The sequence below is a fragment of the Bradysia coprophila genome, unplaced genomic scaffold (assembly GCF_014529535.1).
Source record: "Bradysia coprophila strain Holo2 unplaced genomic scaffold, BU_Bcop_v1 contig_350, whole genome shotgun sequence".
Classification (NCBI taxonomy): domain Eukaryota; kingdom Metazoa; phylum Arthropoda; class Insecta; order Diptera; family Sciaridae; genus Bradysia; species Bradysia coprophila.
Window position 1 is genome coordinate 3,898,371 of NW_023503608.1, and position 18,843 is coordinate 3,917,213.

General features: G+C 32.3%; 1 protein-coding gene across 1 annotated transcript in view; it reads right to left on the minus strand.

Annotated features, from left to right (window-relative positions):
* Positions 1–10,109, minus strand: part of LOC119080314 (macrophage colony-stimulating factor 1 receptor 2) — a 29,979-nt gene extending 19,870 nt beyond the window's left edge. Inside the window, exons 1-2 of the mRNA XM_037188589.1 lie at positions 9,487–10,109; positions 6,510–7,243 (exon numbers count right to left, since the gene is read on the minus strand). Of these exons, the coding sequence (XP_037044484.1) occupies positions 6,510–6,639 (130 nt within the window). The 5' untranslated portion in view covers positions 6,640–7,243; positions 9,487–10,109. The remainder of the gene's footprint in view (positions 1–6,509; positions 7,244–9,486) is intronic.
* Positions 10,110–18,843: the final 8,734 nt, after the last annotated feature.

The following is an 18,843-nucleotide window of genomic DNA, read 5'->3' on the forward strand; positions in this document are numbered from 1 at the left end:
GGTGATTTCAGTTGTGGTATAGGAATATGGTAAAATGTTTGGTTGTAAATCTGATGTTCTATTAACCTATATGACAAAGCATTTTTTTTTTGATTTCATTGAATTATAGAAATATTTTTGCTACTGCAAATTGGTACATCAGAATGTAGGATTCTTGAAGTGATGAGGTATTCGTGGGTATGCATTTCATTAATGAACTCAATGAAACAAACTTCAAGTGGTATGTGATTAGAGCATATAGAGACTCCGTCTTCTGTAAGACCCATCAGCAGTGTGAATATAATTAGGACAAATATTTCCATTTTTAATCCAATGGCATTGGCTCAGTTTCTCTTCTAATTCTTTAATTTACAAATTAATTTTTTTTTGAAAAAGTAGAAATCACAGGTTGATTGACCGATGAAGAAAGGATTGCTTTCTAATCTTGTTATTAAATTTGCACAAAAAAGTTATGAAATTTGTATGAATGAAGGCAGTTACAGTAAATGGCGTATAGTCTCCTCGTCACTACTGTCCTTGACGAGGCTTTTCTAATCACTCATTACAAAATTGGCCAGACATCCATGAATTTATGCAATTGTAAATTCAAATTTGAATTTATTCTGCTGGAGGAGGAATGTCACTTAGACTAGACAAGGCTGCTTAATTTCGTGTAGTATAGGCTTTCTTTTCATTATTTTTACGATTTTGAAGTATCTTCCAGCTCACTTCATGTTTCTCACAAATTTTATTGACCGATTAAAGACCGATAGAAGTTCTGACCTAATTCGCTCAGTTTCTTTGTGCGAATTATTTGTCATAATTTTTTTCAAGTTAAGGTTCTCTTGAAATTTCCAAAATGTTATCATTTAAAAGCATAAGAAACTTAAGGACGTTTTGAAATTATTTGAAGTTGATTCTCGATGTTAAGTTTTTTTGGATATCCTAACAAATAATTTGCATAACAACCCTAACTCTGGCAAATATGACAATAAATAATTGAATTAAGTTTGTTATGCAAATTATTTGTTAGAGTTTTCTTTGAGTGAATGTCCTTTTCTAAATACGAATTATTTGTCAATTAAATTTTTCATGAAAATAATTTCTTGTCATTTTTGGGAAGTTTATTATACAAATCAGGGCAGCAGTTAGTCGCATATTTTTGACCAAGACATTCCTTAAATCATTTCTTTGAAGACAACATGATCATCACTTTTTTACATTGGCACAAAAATGAGTCATCACGATTTAACCTGTCACAGACGGCAAGCATATTAACAGTTTTACTATATCTGATCTATTACTTAATTTGATCGAAGATTTTCAGAGATTGATTTCAGAAATCTATTACTTCATTTGTTTCGAACATAATTTTTGCTATATAATACCTCATTAGTTAAATCTTGTCGTTTATTATTGCTGTCGTTGTCGATAACAGATGACAGCCGTCTGTAACAGGTTAATGATAATCTCAGCCAAAAATCTAAGACTAAACTAAGTTCTAATGGTTTTTAAAGTTTAAACGTCTGCATAAGGCCGAAAACACACGAGAAATTTTGCGTTGATGGAATCGACAAAATTATGCTACGTTTTCCATTGTTTAGCCTGTGATGAATATTGGAAAGGCAAACGCAGCATAATTGTCAGTCCCATCAACACAAAATTGATCGTGTGTTTTCGGCCTAAATCAACGTTTGATAATTTGGTGATCGGGCCTAATACCACCAACAAAAACGGTTTCACCTGTTTGAATTGCGTTATTGCCGAATCTTTTTTTTTCGGAAGCTGTTATTTGAATGGTTTCAATTTATATTAATTTTTTATTAAGTTATTTCCAAATTAGAGACTATGATACTGGTAGATAAAGCTCAACTGTGAAATATTTTGACTACAGCGGCGAGATCTGAAGTATTCATATTACAAATAATTGTTTTTTTTGCGCCTAAAGTGTTTTTCTGCAATCCCAGTTGTTGTTTTTTTTTTTTGTGTGGTCGAACTCTTTGTGCGTTTGAAAAAATATATTTTGCTGCTCCCTAAATTTTGAACATTAGATACACATTAGCTACGCTCACGACATGATACAATTTTTCCTGATGACTATGGCGGTAAATACATTCACATATATTATAAGCCTCGTGTTGCATGAACCTACGAAAAAAAAGTCAAGCGTCCCGAGGAGGTATGAAACGTAATTTAATAAATTTGTTTTCGTTCCGAAACAACCGTATCTTAATAATGATAGATGATTGTTTCAGTTCTACTTATTAAATTGGTAATCGCAAGTGATTTATATCCACACCTGTAATTTCAATTTAATTTTTTGTTTAAGTCTCAATCACTAATCTGATCCGATCGACAACCATCAACCATCCATCGTAACACCATGCACGTCTAAATAAATCTCAATATATGCTCTCAGTTATATTATATGACTCATGACAATCGATTGATTATAAACATATTTTTATTGCGCGTCGATGTTCAATAAGGAAAAAAAAAACAATCTCAAAATGTTCAATAAAACCAATCGATCAATGGAAAAAAAAGTAGTCAGATCGGTTTTGTTCAAACTATCCGTGTTATCGTATTGTGATCACATTTCGTGAATATATTTTCAAATTGTTTTGATCGTTGGATGCGCCACTCCCCTTTTAATGTGAATACTATTTGTCGATTCTCCATAACAGACCGAACATATTTGAATTGTTGGAATAACAATAACACAGTAAACAAAATCGCAGAATGATTTCATGAACTAGATCACCAGATTCTATTGTTTGGAATGAGATTTTCAATTCCAATTGAAAAATCGATCATACAATTAAGTCGGTGTGCAACTTCAATGCTGAACATAATATGACTTTGATTCAATTTTGGTTTTTGTTTTGCTAAAAATTGGTTTTATTTGTTCGGTTTTCTCAACAAATGATGTCGGTATGTAATTTAGTATGAAGCAAGCGATTTTAATATAATATGGGCAAATCAAATGTTATATACACACCGCACCGGATCCCATATATATAATAAAAGAAACGAATTTGACCTGCAATTCACCTTTGGGTACAAACTAATTTTAAAACAACGCAAAACATTTGCCTCTGTCTGTCTATATATAAATGAGTAGGTACTCTCGTTGCTAACCCACCTATGAACAGATATAATTGGAATATTCTGATGGGTTTTGTTATCATCTCAACTGAAGGAATTAACAAAAACGTATTGTCTTTAATAATAAAACCAGTCTTGGTTATTATAATAATGATCAGACGAGAGCTTTAAGAGAATATTAAAAATCAATTATTTAAATTCAGCGTTTTTTTACGATCAATTTTTTTCTTCTCCTTCTTTAATTTAAAGTTTTTTTTCTTTTTCTTTTTTTCAGTTGTTTTTTTTCGACACTGTTTTGTTTCACATAAAATTTATAATTGAGAACGTTTTCATTGATGTTACTGTTTTATTGAACGTGTTCTGTGTGTGTGACTTTGCTGGCGACATCGGCAATGTGAGACTTTTATTGACTAACAAATTGTTTATTTATCGAACGGATCCGATGATAATGGTGATCATCAATCATAAATGCAATAAAAATGTTTGCGATCGGATTAACTTCTAAGGAAGGTTCTACAACTAAGCTCAAACATTTTTATATATCGAGGGAGCAATAAAAATGTTGTCGAATCGAAAATGGTGTTACAGACGTCGTTTCAAAAAAAAGCCTGTGGATAGGCACCAAAGATGAAACTCTCAATTTTCTAACAAAATTTATGTGTAGAAATGACCACCAACAAGATATGAAGCACGACAGAGTAAAATAAATCAGGCAGGAGCGCTTGATTTGACTAGGGAGCTGAAGTATCAAGAGGGATTCTTTTGAATCTCGACCGACCGAAATCGGTTCATGGCTGGGTGAGCGCTCAAATGTCGAAAAATATGGTTTCGTAGTCCGGATATAATTTCCGTAAGGTGGCGAGGACACAGACGTGTATGGTTTCGTTGGAAAGTTGAGCTCGAGTACTAACGGGGCAAAAATGAACTTCAAAAAATTTGATGATAAACGGCCGGAAATATGACCTCTGGAAAAGTTCTCAAAAGCGATGGAACCTTGGTGAAGTTTGGCGAGGGCTGTGCCCTCACTAACGAACTGTTTTTAATAGATTACTGTTTATTATTAATGTGGAGATCTCAGTTTTTCCTCGATACCCATATGTGATATTTTTGTGTGGTGGGCAACACAGTTCTCATCCGTTAAGTACTAATGTGCGCTGCTACTCAGAAATTTGTGAAATTTAGATCTATGACAAGTGCTTTCCATATTTTAGAACACAAATTAACGAAGAACGATCATTTAAGACTTGTCTGACCTTTATATAACAAAAAAAAACATTTTTGTACTTGGTACATCTTCCGAGAATATCCTGGACGAATATCAAATGTTTCTTTTTTTGTTATATAAAGACAACTCTTAAATGATCGTTCTTCGTTAATTTGTGTTCTAAAATATAGCAAGCACTTGTCATAGATCTAAATTTCACAAAATTTCAAGAAATATGTTGATTCAACAGTCTGTAAAACTTCAAATTTTTACGAGAATAATGTAGTCTTATTTTCTTATTTTGCCTTACGCAACGCAATCGATGCATAAACAATAAACATAGGACAGAAGCGACTTAAAATAGAGCGTAAAATGTATTTTTTTATTGTAATTTTTCCACAAAAATACTACTGAAAGACATATGTTTATCTCAAAAACATCATGTATTTGATAAAAACAGGCAAAGTTAATATTGACTGTTAATTCAACAAACTGATTCTGATTCATCAAAGCTTTTCAGCAATAAATTACTAAATAACAAATGAATGGAACGAATCTTTGTTGTTTCTACCTTATACCGCAAAGCCACCAACTATTCATTAAACAAGAATGAGAACAAACTCTTTACAGTCTATAATTGGCTATAAATAAACAACACCAATGCTTGCAATTTTGTAATAATCTTCTTATAATACCCACAAAACATAATAAGAGTTGGAACCAAACAGCAGAGTTGAAAACATTTTTGTTCTTTTGTAGATCACATAAATTTTATAATAATTTACGATTTCCAAATGCATTCTATGAGTAAAGATTTCAGTACGGATTGGTCAATAAAAAAGCATTAACTGTACGATAAAAAGAGAGGATCAACGGATCAACAAAACAATAAACCCACACATGCATTAATATATTTCAAATTAAACGAACGGGGCAACATGAAATTAAACTTTTTTTTATTATTCTTCGTTGTAATGATTGTGATGTATCATAGACAACAGCGGTACATAACAAGAAAAACGATTGAGTTTTCATTCAATATTATACTCGTTGTTAAGCTCGTCAGCACACCTTGTTATATTCATTTACTTCTTCTGCATGATGGTAATATAACAAACAAAATTATACTACACAAGCCTTGTTATAACTTTTCTATGCAACGTTAATGTATTGTTACAATTGTTACGATTCATGGTTCAATTTACGAGACGAGTAGTAACATACGTATGCGGTGCAATTATGTAATTGTTTCATATTCTCTGGTTTTTATTATTTCATACAATTCCAAGTAAAATAAATATAAATTTAGATTAGTTAGTGTCTTTGGGTATATGTGAAATATGACTGCCATAAAACACTTTTGTTACTTCAAAGTTTCGCTTTTAATGATACTGTGACTTTGGGTGGGTGTTTGGGTATAATAAATTTATCAAATACGAGACCATACAAAAGGTGATTAAATAAATTTGAATGTAGGCCTGCGAAGTTCTTCTTAAGCGGCATAGCCTTGAATTGTAATTAGGTGAATCTGAGTGAAAAAACTTTACTAATTTTGAGTTTTATATTCGGTTTGTTTGCAGTTGGTGAAAAGGCTTTTGTGATTGTTTTTTTTTGCAAGATGTTTAACGATGTCTAAGATGACTAACGTTGAAAGCAATTTGTTTAATTGAATTCGAATAAACTTTAAGGAATTTGTTGCTCTTAAGGGCTGAAGTTTCTACATGAATTACTTAGGAATCAAGTCGAGGTACAAGCCTAGTACTACAGTAGATAGTTACAGCTATCGAGGAATGACAAAAGTGCAAAAGTCTCAGGAAGTGAAATTCGCAGGTAATGGTTTTCCAGTATGGAAACTTTTGTTATAAAAAAAACAGATGGGAATATTCGGTGTTTCCAATCGAGTTAGCTACCGCCGATTAATAAGACGAAATCATGGGCAATAAAAAATTATTTTGAATGTTATCAATCCCCTACACATTTCCATAGAACCTCAAAGCTTCGTCAAGGGCGGACCCCAGACGATTTTCTGACCAGGCGGTGGGAATTAATCCTTGTGATTTTTAATTAAGTGCATTTTATAGGTGTCAAAATCAAAAAAGTCAAAGTCCGGCCCGGACTTCAAAATTTTTTGAAGTAAAAATTGAAATAAAATGTTGTTCGAATCGGATCAAATCACCACTTAGAATAATTTAAACATAAAAGTTATTTAAAAGCTTACCATGGCTGATGTCAGCATGATTCGTCTCGTTAGCAACCGTAACAATTTGTTCCGAAGATAATTCGTCCACAGCAACAGTGAATTGTGTACCAGTGCCAAGTAGACATAAAATGATGAGTACAATCATCATCGATAACCGAAATCCCAATTATGGATAATCCACATTTAATCAACTTTTCGTATAAGATAATTGCAGCAATAAACTTTAGAAAAACGAAAAATAACAACAAAAAAGTAAACACCGAAACAATTCCCGCAAGTTTATTGGTTCACATTTTTCATATTATTTCACTTCTGAAGCAACTTCATTCCGAAACTGAGAAGAAAAAAAATAAAACAGCCGCAAACACGTTCTGTCAAGATCTTGTAACAATTTCTTCACGCATCTTTGTTTAAAAAAAATTATTATTTTTTCTTATTATTGCTGTATGTGATGTGTATTTTCTTCAATTAAAATTTTCACTTTTTTCATTTGCTTTATTATGGTTGTTGGTTCACATTCTGAATTAATTCACTTATTAAAACCGAAGCTCTTGCAAACTGTTAATTAATAAGAAATACCGAACCGATTCAAAAACTGGAGCTGTTTGTATAAGTGTTGCTATGGGATTGTCTTGAACGTGTTGTTTAATTTGAATTTAATAAAACTTTCCATTTAGAGTTGTTAGATTGAATATGGCTGGATTGTATTCCAATTAAATGAACGCATTTAGTTGGATATCTCTCACGAACACCTGAAAGTATATATTTTTTCTAAATTAAATATTTATCATTCATTTAGCTAATAAATTTTCAATTAATGAATGTATGGAGCGAGTCGTTTTTTTAAAGACGTGATTCGTGTATTAAATATTTGAACGATACTTAGAGCAGTTTTATAGTTGGTCTAGACAAAGTTATAAAAATACTTAAAATTATAGGTTCTGATCTTTAGCAGATGTTCGCGAAAAAAGAAGTCTGAATTTAGAAAAAAAAGTTAAACAAAAAACAAGCAGGCATGGTACGATGTCTCCAACTGATAAATTTGTTGAAAATTTCTCTCGGAAAATTTTAGTTGATAAATAGTAGATTACGTCCTTGCTTGGAAGTTTTTATTTTGTCAAGTCTGAGGACGCTAAGTAAGTTCCTATGTTGGTTGGTTTTATTAACGAGCATATTCCGTATTACAATTCAAATAATAGTTTTGGAATATATCACCGAGGCCATATTCGTTAGTGCCATTGTGCAGCACCCTTACTTTACTCCTTAACCCTGCAAGCCCTCCGCAAAATCAGTTTTAACGATCGTGTCAATGAAGTAATGCCTCATCTTCCGGAAATGCAGCAGTAAAATAGGTTCTAAGATCAAACAAGAGATGTTCTCAGCTTCAACATAGTTTCATCATTTTTTCCATTGACGACGTTCACACGGATGACATTAAGATTATATTATTACCTCTTCTAAGCCTTGGGGAAATGAGTTTTGATACCACAGTACCAAAATTTCGGAATTTTCCTCGTAGTTCGGTCCCGTTGCATGAAACGTTATATACGAATCTGTTGTGGTAGGACGATTTTAGGCACTTTCGCTTGTTGCCCTCACTTCGTTCGGGCTACAACTCGAAATGAATGAAATCTACCGTCCACAATGAAGTAATGGATCGTTTTCCAGGGGGTGCAGTGTGTAAATTGGATATTAGGATCAAGCAAGCAATATTGCCAGTACCTCTGGAGAGTTTCAATAACAAAGACGCTGTCTAATAAAGACATCCGCACGACAGACACTAAGACTATATTCCTTATTATTGTTGCAATTTCATTTCTATAACTATATTCTATTCGACATGGTTAGATAAAAACGATTAATGACGCACAGTTTACATGGAAGACTGATCCAAGACAGGTGTTTTAGAACATTGCTAAATTTCGGCAATCGAATTTTCAAAAACATCGTGGAAAAATCAACAAGTTTGTAACGAACAAATGCAAATTCAACGCGAATATCAAACATTGACACTACTGAGTTGATAAACGAACCAATGAATTTTATTGATGATAAGACATTGATCATCTACCTACTTAACATTCAGAATTCTTGAAATTTTTTATTCCATTTTTTACGTCGTAGTTTCTGTTACCTCTATATCAGTAAGGACATTATTGCAACAAATATATGGATATACGTGCCTATAGCATACATTCAACGTCGTTCAACAATCAGTAATGTCACGTTTGTTGTAGTTCGATTAATCATTTTCGAATTTTTGTACAAGTTGCTGCACACGAAACAAAATTCATAAATTTTGCCGAGCGATCAAATGTCTTTAGCAAGCCATAGACAACATTAAAAATATTTAAAGTTCTGTTCGTGCACGAATAATGGAACAGCACTTTATGCGTTTCTTGCACAGGTGTGTGCAAATGCATTTTTCAGAGAAATTTGAATATTACTTAACCTGCCCAAGTACCAGTTCGCAACAACTCGTTCTAACGTTGTAACTGTTTGAAAAACGGCATTATATAACGCTTGATTGACAACATGTATTGTTGCTGTAGGGCTTGCTTTTAAATTAAATAAATTTGCGACTGTCTCGCCAGTTCTAATGGATTGGTTCAGTTGGCTCATTAATGCAGAAATTGCTGAGGTTTGTTCAAAAATACCAGTCAAAGCAAGGCCAACATTAGTCGTACGAAATACAGTTAAATTGGTATTATTTCCCGAATTCACCAAAATTTTCCGAAATTTACCAAATTTTACTGAATTTATCAAAACGTAAATTCGGAAAATTTCAATCAATTCCGGTAAATCTTGGTAGCTCTAATAGCTAGGATTTTCCTGCATTTAATGTTTAAACTAGGTAAACTAGGTGTTAAAAAAGAATCTACATAACAGTTGAACGTTAAACTTACTCAACCAACGCAAATGCAAGAGAAATTTAAACAGCCAAAAATAAATAGACTCAACATTATGCCATGGAAAGTATAATAAATTGACTTACATCACAATTAAATAATTAATCCAATTAGATCTTGTTTGTCGCCATTTGTCGCACATATAATCACCTCTTTCCTATGATTTTTAATTCGATCGTCAAACCACTTTTTTTCGATCGTTTAAGTCACAAAAATAAACAACATTCTTCTCGCAACTTTCACAAAATTTTTATGGAAAATGTACTTCGCACGAGTATTGCTATTCTCTGCAGCTAAATTTTTTACTACGAACGAAAACAGGTATTTCAATTTAAATAAAACGCTTTTCGATCTGAGCATCAACTTTATAAAAAAAACAGCGCCGAAACAATAATACTTGAAGAATGCCTGTTTAAATGTTGTAAACAACCGATACGAATATTACAATAATAACACGTTACTCAGTCACATCTTCATATTTTACATGGAAGGCGTTTTTCAGTTTTTTTATTCGAAATGTGCACGATGCTGAATGAGAAAAAAATGCATGCTCTGCAGAATCGATTTCTTCTTCTGCATCAAATTGAAACATTTAATTTTACGATCGTCGACATACACACGATTTTTTTAATCTAACGATATTGTATACATGAAGAAATAAACAGCCGTCGCGAATCGTGTACTACAGCCGAACTACAACTGAAAATGTTTTTGCTAAATCCACTGCAACAACGACGAAGAAAAAAAAGTTTTCAAAACTTTAAAAGTTGGTTGGTATGGGAGTAAATTACGTTTTGGTATATCGGCACTTTTCACAAGCAACAGGTAGACGAAGAAATGTGATGAGCTTAAGATTGGATCGTACTCACTCTCGGTCTCCCTCCTAATTTTTGTTGAAACATTAGAGAGAGAAAATTGTGGTTTGTTTAGATTGAATTCGAGTAAGAGAACAATTGAAAAAAGCTCTTTCGATTTATGAATGAAATTGGTTGATATAGTCGATTCCATTGAAGAGTGAACTTGTGGACGTTAAGGTAAAATGTTGTTTGACGTTAATGTATCGTGTTTGATATTATTTGCAATTTCAGCGAATTAAGGTTCTTGGTTCTAGAATGGCTTCGAATTTTGATGGGATGACACCTAAGGGTATAATTATAGATTTAAGGAAACTTTAAAAAGATATTTAGATCGGGAAGTACATGCATCGTTGCTTTTGTTCATGTAGGCTACAACTTACATTTAAATTCTATGAACTCATTCGTTGCATCGAAGTGATATTTATAAAATTCAAAGGAATTAAGGAAATGAACAGCAAAAAACGTAGAAAGTTTACGTAGAAATCCACTGCATCGTGAGCATACCGTACAATGAATAATGATAATAATTGTAAATTTATATACACTAATCACGAAAATTTTCAATTAGTTACAATAAATTAATCCAATAACAAGTAGTTTACACGTTAAATAAGAATATTTTGATTTATTGGCTCGTGTTGGACGGACCCATTCGATTTTTTTCTATACAGTTTTGTGCACATCATTTCCTCAACGAATGTTAAGCATGAGAATTAGTTACATAACACAAACAAATCTTAGAAAAATCACTTTTTATATTTTTTCATGAGGCCCCACCCGGCATACAACGCGATTATGTTCGGAGTATTGCATTAAATCATTTAGCAAACAGAACAAGTTGAATTTACGATGCAGCTTTGATATGTATCAGTAATCCACAAAGGCCATCGGTTCGTTCAATTTATGGTTGCGGATAAGAAGCACGTACTGTACAGGGTATTATTGAGAATAGTTTAGTATATTCAATAATCTGGCGATATAAATGACTAAAAGTGTATGACATCATCGTAGTCCGACCCGAAATACCACTCCCATCACAAAAACACACGCGAATAAGTTAAACACCTGAACTTATAATTGCTGAAAATCAATCGTAATTACCTTAATGACAAACGTATTAAATGAGATGAACAGACTGAAAATTATTATTGTTTACATCATTGCTAACAACAGATTTCTTTTTCAATAAAAAAACAAACATCTGGATAACACAGAGTTGAAACAATCACTCAGCAATGTCACTAATTAAATTTTAATGAATTTTGCTGAACAGCAGCGAGTTGAAAACACATAACATTAATCGATTTCTTACATGTGCGCCGACATTCAAAGAGGTAAATTTAACAACATGTACCTGCTTATGTTGCATAGGATTCTAGAATCTAGATTAGCTATATCGTTGGTAATGATTCAAAGAAATGCACAATTTTAATAGCAATTTGCGTAACAAGTGTCTAAAGTAGAAGGTGATAGTGACGTATCGTGGTCAAAATTAGATTTGGGTCAAAAATAGTTTTAGGCCGAAATTAGATTTAGGTCAAAGTAAGTTTTAGGTCAAAATTCGGTCTAGGTCAAAATTAGGTTTACCTCACAATTAGGTTTAGGGCAAAATCAGGTTCAGATCTCCGACCTGTGTCCGACCTGTGTCGAACATCGGTTTCCCTTTACATTAAGAACTTTAAAATCGATGTGGAACAAAGCTGCGGAACGTTAGAAAACTTAAAAAGTCGACAAGAATAGGTTTTCAATTGAAGCTGAGTCTGAATGATTACTTTTTTCAATTTTGTACGAAGCTGGTAACAATTCTTCGTCGGACCTTGCGACACAACTAGCCTTAAAAATGGCTTGAACTCGATTCGTTCTATCGTTAAGAGACAACTATTTTCGATTACAACAATCACAATTCTTCATTCATTTTAAGAGACATGATCCCAGCAAGATAAAAAAGAATATTTTCTTTGAATTTAATTATATCCTCGCAGAAATAAATAACTCAAGATATTGTAGATGGTATAAAAGCGAACAAGATTCCATCTATAGTTTAATAACCCCTCTGGGATCTGCGTTCATCGTTGCAACCTATAAACTTCTCAGAGTGTAATAACCGTCAATTCCTTCAACACAAAAAAAGAAAACATTATAACGAAACACATGGACAACATTCAGACCATGTCAAGTCAAGTACCTACTTCGCTTTTATAGGAAATCGATAAAAATGTTAAAATCAATTTTCATCATTTGGTTTATAAAAACTTGGACATGAGTGGAATATTCAATAACTTTGTGTAGTTTGCCAGTTCAGTAACAAGTAAGTCGTGCTAGTTTCTGGTTAAATAAGATCTATGTAGCAGTAGCATACACCTCATATTATAAATCAAGAATGTTATGGTAGAGGTGATGAAAAATTCCTAATGAGTAAATGTTTTCCACGGAAGGTTTTTTTTTTTCAAATTGAAATTGTCTAACGAAACTTTTAATCGAAAATCTACTTTTTTGCTGATAAAAGATTGGATGGTATAAACGAAGCAACTTTTTCTATGTCTTTTTTATCGTCGTTCGCATTGCAGGTTGACGTGTAGAGACTTTTTTTTGTTTATAAATAAATTTCCAGTTTGACTAATGGAACAATTCTAAGAGACAAGACGATCTGTAATTATATTTAATTGGAAGAAAAAACATTCTTCTTTCATGATTTTGCCACTTGAATTATAAAGGCGAGAGTAAAGTGAACAAAAAAAAATCCGGTACGAAATTGATCATTAGTTTGGTTAAACATGGGTGTAGTAATGTTAGTTGATGAGGTTTTTTCTTTATGTGATACAAAAAGATACGGTTCATTGTCAATCTTTCATAGACGGCAAGCATATTATATCAACACTTTGATCATCAACTTTAAGTCAAAATTCATAGCTTTAACACAAAATCTTTTACTTCATTTGCTTTAACATTAATTTTTAAAATCGTTTACTTCATTTGTTTATTTCTTTCTATATAAACACACATCGGTCAGCTCATACCTTATTTTGATCCTCGCTGCCGCTAACAGTTGAAACAACCGAATCTAGAACATTTTATTCATTTCAAGCAGATTACAATTATATCTTATCTATTCGATAAATATATCTTCTAAAACATCACACTAACAGCACGAGTAATTTGTTAGTTTAAAGATCAGACCTAAAATATGTTTTACTTACCATGTGTCCAAGATCTTGTCATTTGTTTGAAAGAACTGTTACGTATGTTAAATGCAAGATACTGATGCAATACATAGCTAATGTGTCTACTTCTCCCATGAAATGGATTCGTAACCATAATTCCCAGCTTTCTCATTATTTGTCCAAAATGACGAACAGTTTTTATCATCATCAAAATCAAACAAAATGCTGAACGTAATAATTGTACCCATATGTGTGTGGCTTGTTTATATTTATTTGTTATTTTCATAAAAACATTGGAAAAATATTTCATTTGCACAAAATATTATGCAATTTGAACGACGGACGTTGTTAATAAAATATTGTGTGTATATACGAACGAAAGCTTCGTAAACGGTGTTTCCTTTCTCGAACACACTTTTAATATAATATGACTACACGGAGTGTACATTATAGTATTCAAACAATCAAACGATTAGCTCATTTGAATTATTTGCATGTTTTTCTAACAAAACCTTTTACACATTATGCTCATTTTATTGCCACACACAATATCCAATAAGTTGTTTTTTCCATTGTAGTTATATTTCGTGTTAGATTGGGTCGCTCCGTTGTTGTCACCAATTTTAATTTCAACAATCTATTAAACTACAATATTATACAATTGCCATTGCAATGAAAACCGTCTTATCCATTTCAAAAATCGAAACCATCGCTTGAAAACATCGTAATGAGTAAAAATAAACTTTTTTTTACCGTACAAATCCCGTGAAACCGAACTCACATGCTGTAATTAAAAATACTAAATTCTCATAACTAAATTGTATGTGCTGTGTATATGCGAGTGTAATGATACATGAAAGTAATAATTTAATAATGCGATACAAGACACACTGTATAGTCAATGGTGGAACTGACTGTGTTTCCATGTTTTGTATATTTAAGTTGCGTGCTGCACTATTTTTGTGCCTAACCATTTTTAACGAAATACAAAATTGCAATTTTGAATATTAATGCATGTGAACCAAACACGTTTATCAATAATTTATTCGATAAATTTCGAAGATAGGAGCTATTCATTTGTAGATATTTCTATACGAGAATTTAAAAGCCGCTGGTACAGGGTGATCACACGTTTGAATAAATTGATCGATGTGGAAGTCATGTCTTCAGACATTTTTGGCAGCTTCCAGAATCCCAATCTAAGATATTCAATTATTGATTGGCAGAAGGATATAACATATTACAGGGAAGCATGTTGTAACAAGAAAATCTTAATAATGAGTTGAAAGTGAAGTGGGGCAAGTTGATAATGACAGAACTTTTCTGAAATTTTTATTACCAAAAACAAACTTTATTGAAGTCTCAACCTAATCAACTATTTAGTAAACAAAAGTGGCGCGCTACATACGTCTCTTTTTCTTAGTTTGTAGCCATGGAATGTTGTATATAGACATATAGGCATATAAGTCATTGAACTCACAATCTCCGACAAAGCACAGACCAAATCCCGAAACCTTTTATTTTTTTTTCAATCTCGACTAGCTGTCCCTTCAGCAACAGGGCCAACTGAAGTGTGATTTATACCCAGGGCAGTGCCATCCACAAAAAGGTGACTCACTCCACTAAATCTTCAGTAAATCGATGTAAATCGCATGCAGTAAATCATGGTGAATCAAAAAAGTCAAAAAAGTGATTTTAATGAAATATGCATCAGCTTGGGACTACTGACTCCGAAGTCGGTCTCCCTTTTTCCATCCAACCACAATATGAGTACATTCCAAAAGTTGTAAATCATTGTCTAGTTATTCATAGAAAATGATCGCAAAGACACCCTATGCAACCCATCAGTCCTAACAGTTTTCTTATGTAAAAAAAACTTCGCAAATAAAACCTGTAAGGTAATTGGAAAATTTTACAACTTCATGACCATAATGGTGATACTTAATACCATGCATTGTGTTTCATTGTATGTAAAGTAAAAGTGCATAAAATTGTATTATTTCAGCTATTGGGTTTTGGGTTCATGGAATATTTTATTTATTATGCGATGTTGTATGATTGAATGAGAAATTTCGATAAATTGAATGCGAATATTATATTCGTATTTCTCACCATTTATAGCGATGTAACCTGCACTACAGGGCAGTACGTTTTCAACAATTATTTTTTCCCGAATCGATTCCGAAAAGCGTTCAACTTGTTATTTTAATGTTTGATACAATTTAAATTCCTCTTACTACAATCAATTTCACAATAAACAAGATTAACTGAAAATTAGTGTCAGTCATCGGAATGTTTTTAATATTTTGTTTGATATATGACACTACCATTCCATATACAAATTTTAAGTCCTTATTCATGTGCAATTGCACACTTATTATTCACCATTTTCGTATTGCATTTGATACGATTTAAGTGAGAGCAAAAATCGTTTCACAAAAACACAGATTTAGTTCCCACACATAATTTGAATAAATTGCTACAGTTTTTCATGTTAAATAGTTGAAAATTATTTGAACAACTTGCAGATTTGTATGATCTCATTATAACCATTTTATTATTAAACATTTGATATTGTACCACGAGGTTAATCTGTATAACTAAAGTGCATGTAACAAGTGAGTTCAATTGTACACATTAATTTCAGTCGAGACATAAATTATTTATCGAATTGATTAACACGGTTGTTTCGTGGAGTTCGATGGGTTTTTTTATCTCTCGGTTTTATTACTGCAATTTTGATTTAACTTTTAATTTAAGCATTTGTAACTTTGAAATTAAGTGGATTTTATGCAGACGATACAGATATTACTGTTAGTTGAAACGAATGCTTTTTGAAAATCTAGACAAAAAAGCTGCGATCGGAATTATGTGTGTGTTTTGGTATTTCATTCTGTAATCGCAACTATTTGTTTCAAGCTGTTGTTGATTGACCGTCTCAAATTTGACGAAAAAAAGTATTTTGAAAAATCGAAGAGTTGCTGCTTCCATTTAAAGGAAATCGTTTGCAGTTTTTAAAATTTCAACTGACTTAATCTCAACCTGATTCGAATTCGATCTGAAACCATCAAACTTCAAATGATAAATTTCGAGTTCAGGTCCATTAAACTGAACCTGAAGGTAACCTGATTCAAATCACGCTTACAAACCTATTACGAACCTTACAATGCATGTTTAGGAATGCGTGCAGTTGTATTGCAACTGCCTACTTACTTGAGAAAGAGCAAATGGCTTAAAATGGCTTTAGTTGGATGAAGCTCCACTGAGTTTGGACTTACATTATATTAATCTTATAGTCGTTATCTACTGTCGAAAACGGCAACAAGAAAAACCGGCTGGAAATTTGGGATAAAAGTATTGAAGTAATAGATTTTGTATCAAACACTTGGGCTTACACAATTGACGTAACAAATTTTGGTCCAAGAGTAGTTTTAAGAAAATAGTGAGTCACTTTTGTTCTTCAACTCTAGGAGGACCTAGGCAATGTCTTTTTTACATCTCAGTCAGCCTATACTGTTGTAATAGTACAATCAAATTGGTGTCAAAGTAAAGGTATAAGGGCCACTTTACTTAATTAACTCTATTGTTGAATGTCTAATACAAAATTATTTTATTTAAATTATTGACAGTGTTTATACTAATTACCGTAGTAGGTCTCACCAAGGTAAAAGTAGCCTGTAGCGTTGTCTGAAAGACGTTTCTATTTATTTCGTGACTGATTGATTTACAGCAACAACCACATTTCAACCAAAAACGACGATAATTGCAAAAATTTAATCGCCTTCCTTTATTGATTCATTATGAATAACACCTAAACTAATGTTTTCCTCACAAGTCTACATTGAATTTATGACCCCTAAAATGTTTAATACATCAGCATAATCTCCTAATATGATACTCAGATAAAACATAAACTTTCCTAACGAATATTAATTTGTCTGTTTTGTTTTAAAAATTCCCTCCATTCATTTTAGCTTTATTTCAAACACACTTTGTCATGTAAACAAAATGATTGATTGACGAGTTCCGTTCTCACAATAATACCTCTTATAGTCAAGAATCCGAAAAAAAGAACTCATGCGACAAGCGACAGTGTTTTTAATTAGAAGACCAAAAGTATTTTTCCTGGGTACTTCAATTGACAGAAGTATTAGGAAATAGTTAGAGGTGCTAAAAAGCTTATCATTGAATGGCGCTATTAGCCAATCTTTAGCAAAGTTAACTTCCTACTTCCCTACCAATAGCCAATATTTATTCAATTGATTCAACAAAGCATTTAATTTGATTGTTAGTCTCGTGTATCGAGTATTGCCTCTCATATGTATATTGCGTGTGATAAGAATTTCTATCTTAAAATAGCCAAAAACAACAACAACCGTAGAGAAGAAGAAAAAAACAATCCTAAACAATGATGTAATATTTATTTTCTTACAAAAATTTATACGTATAACCAATCGACTTTATTGTCAAGTAAATAAATATAGTATCCGCATCAACAAATAGACAAAATATTTTTTTTTTCATCAATAAATTAATAATCTGAGATGAAGAATAATAAAAACAAAACGAGAAAAAAAAATCCCAATCACGACTATAAAGACAATTTTATGGAATGATGAATCTGTGCCGGTAACATCACGATTTTTAGGCTTTTATCTCGCTGTTTATTAATATTTGTTGAGATGATCCATCGCAAACATATTGATTTAATCGGAAAAAAAATTGAAATTATAATCTGTAAAAACAATAAATATGCAGGTGTTTGTCGCTCAATGTCTATAATTATGGAATTTTATTATTACACGACGACAAAAACCATTTATCAAAATGTACTACACATGCCATTTGTGCATTTAATTTGTGTATATATGACTCTTCAGCATTTTGAGAAAAATTATTGGCAAAATAATAATCTATTGACGTAACTGGGCACATCTCAGGTCTAAGTTGTCGGTAATGTGGAAACATTTCAGAATTATTGCACAAATTGGTGTTGTGTTGGATTTGGTTGTATGAAATGTATTTGAAATTTCAGGTTTAATTATGAGTACTAAGAGTGGCATCGATTAGCATTTGTAGATAACTATTTTTTATTCACAAGTGAGGCTTAAGTAGGACAAGCTTAAGACGTGTCCTGAAAAAATTCTGCTTTGGTCACGAGTAACGAACTATGTTTTGTGTGCCGTAAGGATCATAATGAGACGAAAAACAAAACAAAAACATTGCAACAATTTGAGCTTTTCTTAGCAATCACATTTCGATCGTAGGTGCAGTGACGAAATACGTCGAATTATGATTCTAAGGCACAGAATAGTATTTTTCGTACCAAGACAGCACCAGTCTGAAAAAATCCATTTCCTGTCGAGGTACGAACAACGTTTTGTGCATCGGACAACTGAAATAGACAAAACACATCAATTTACTT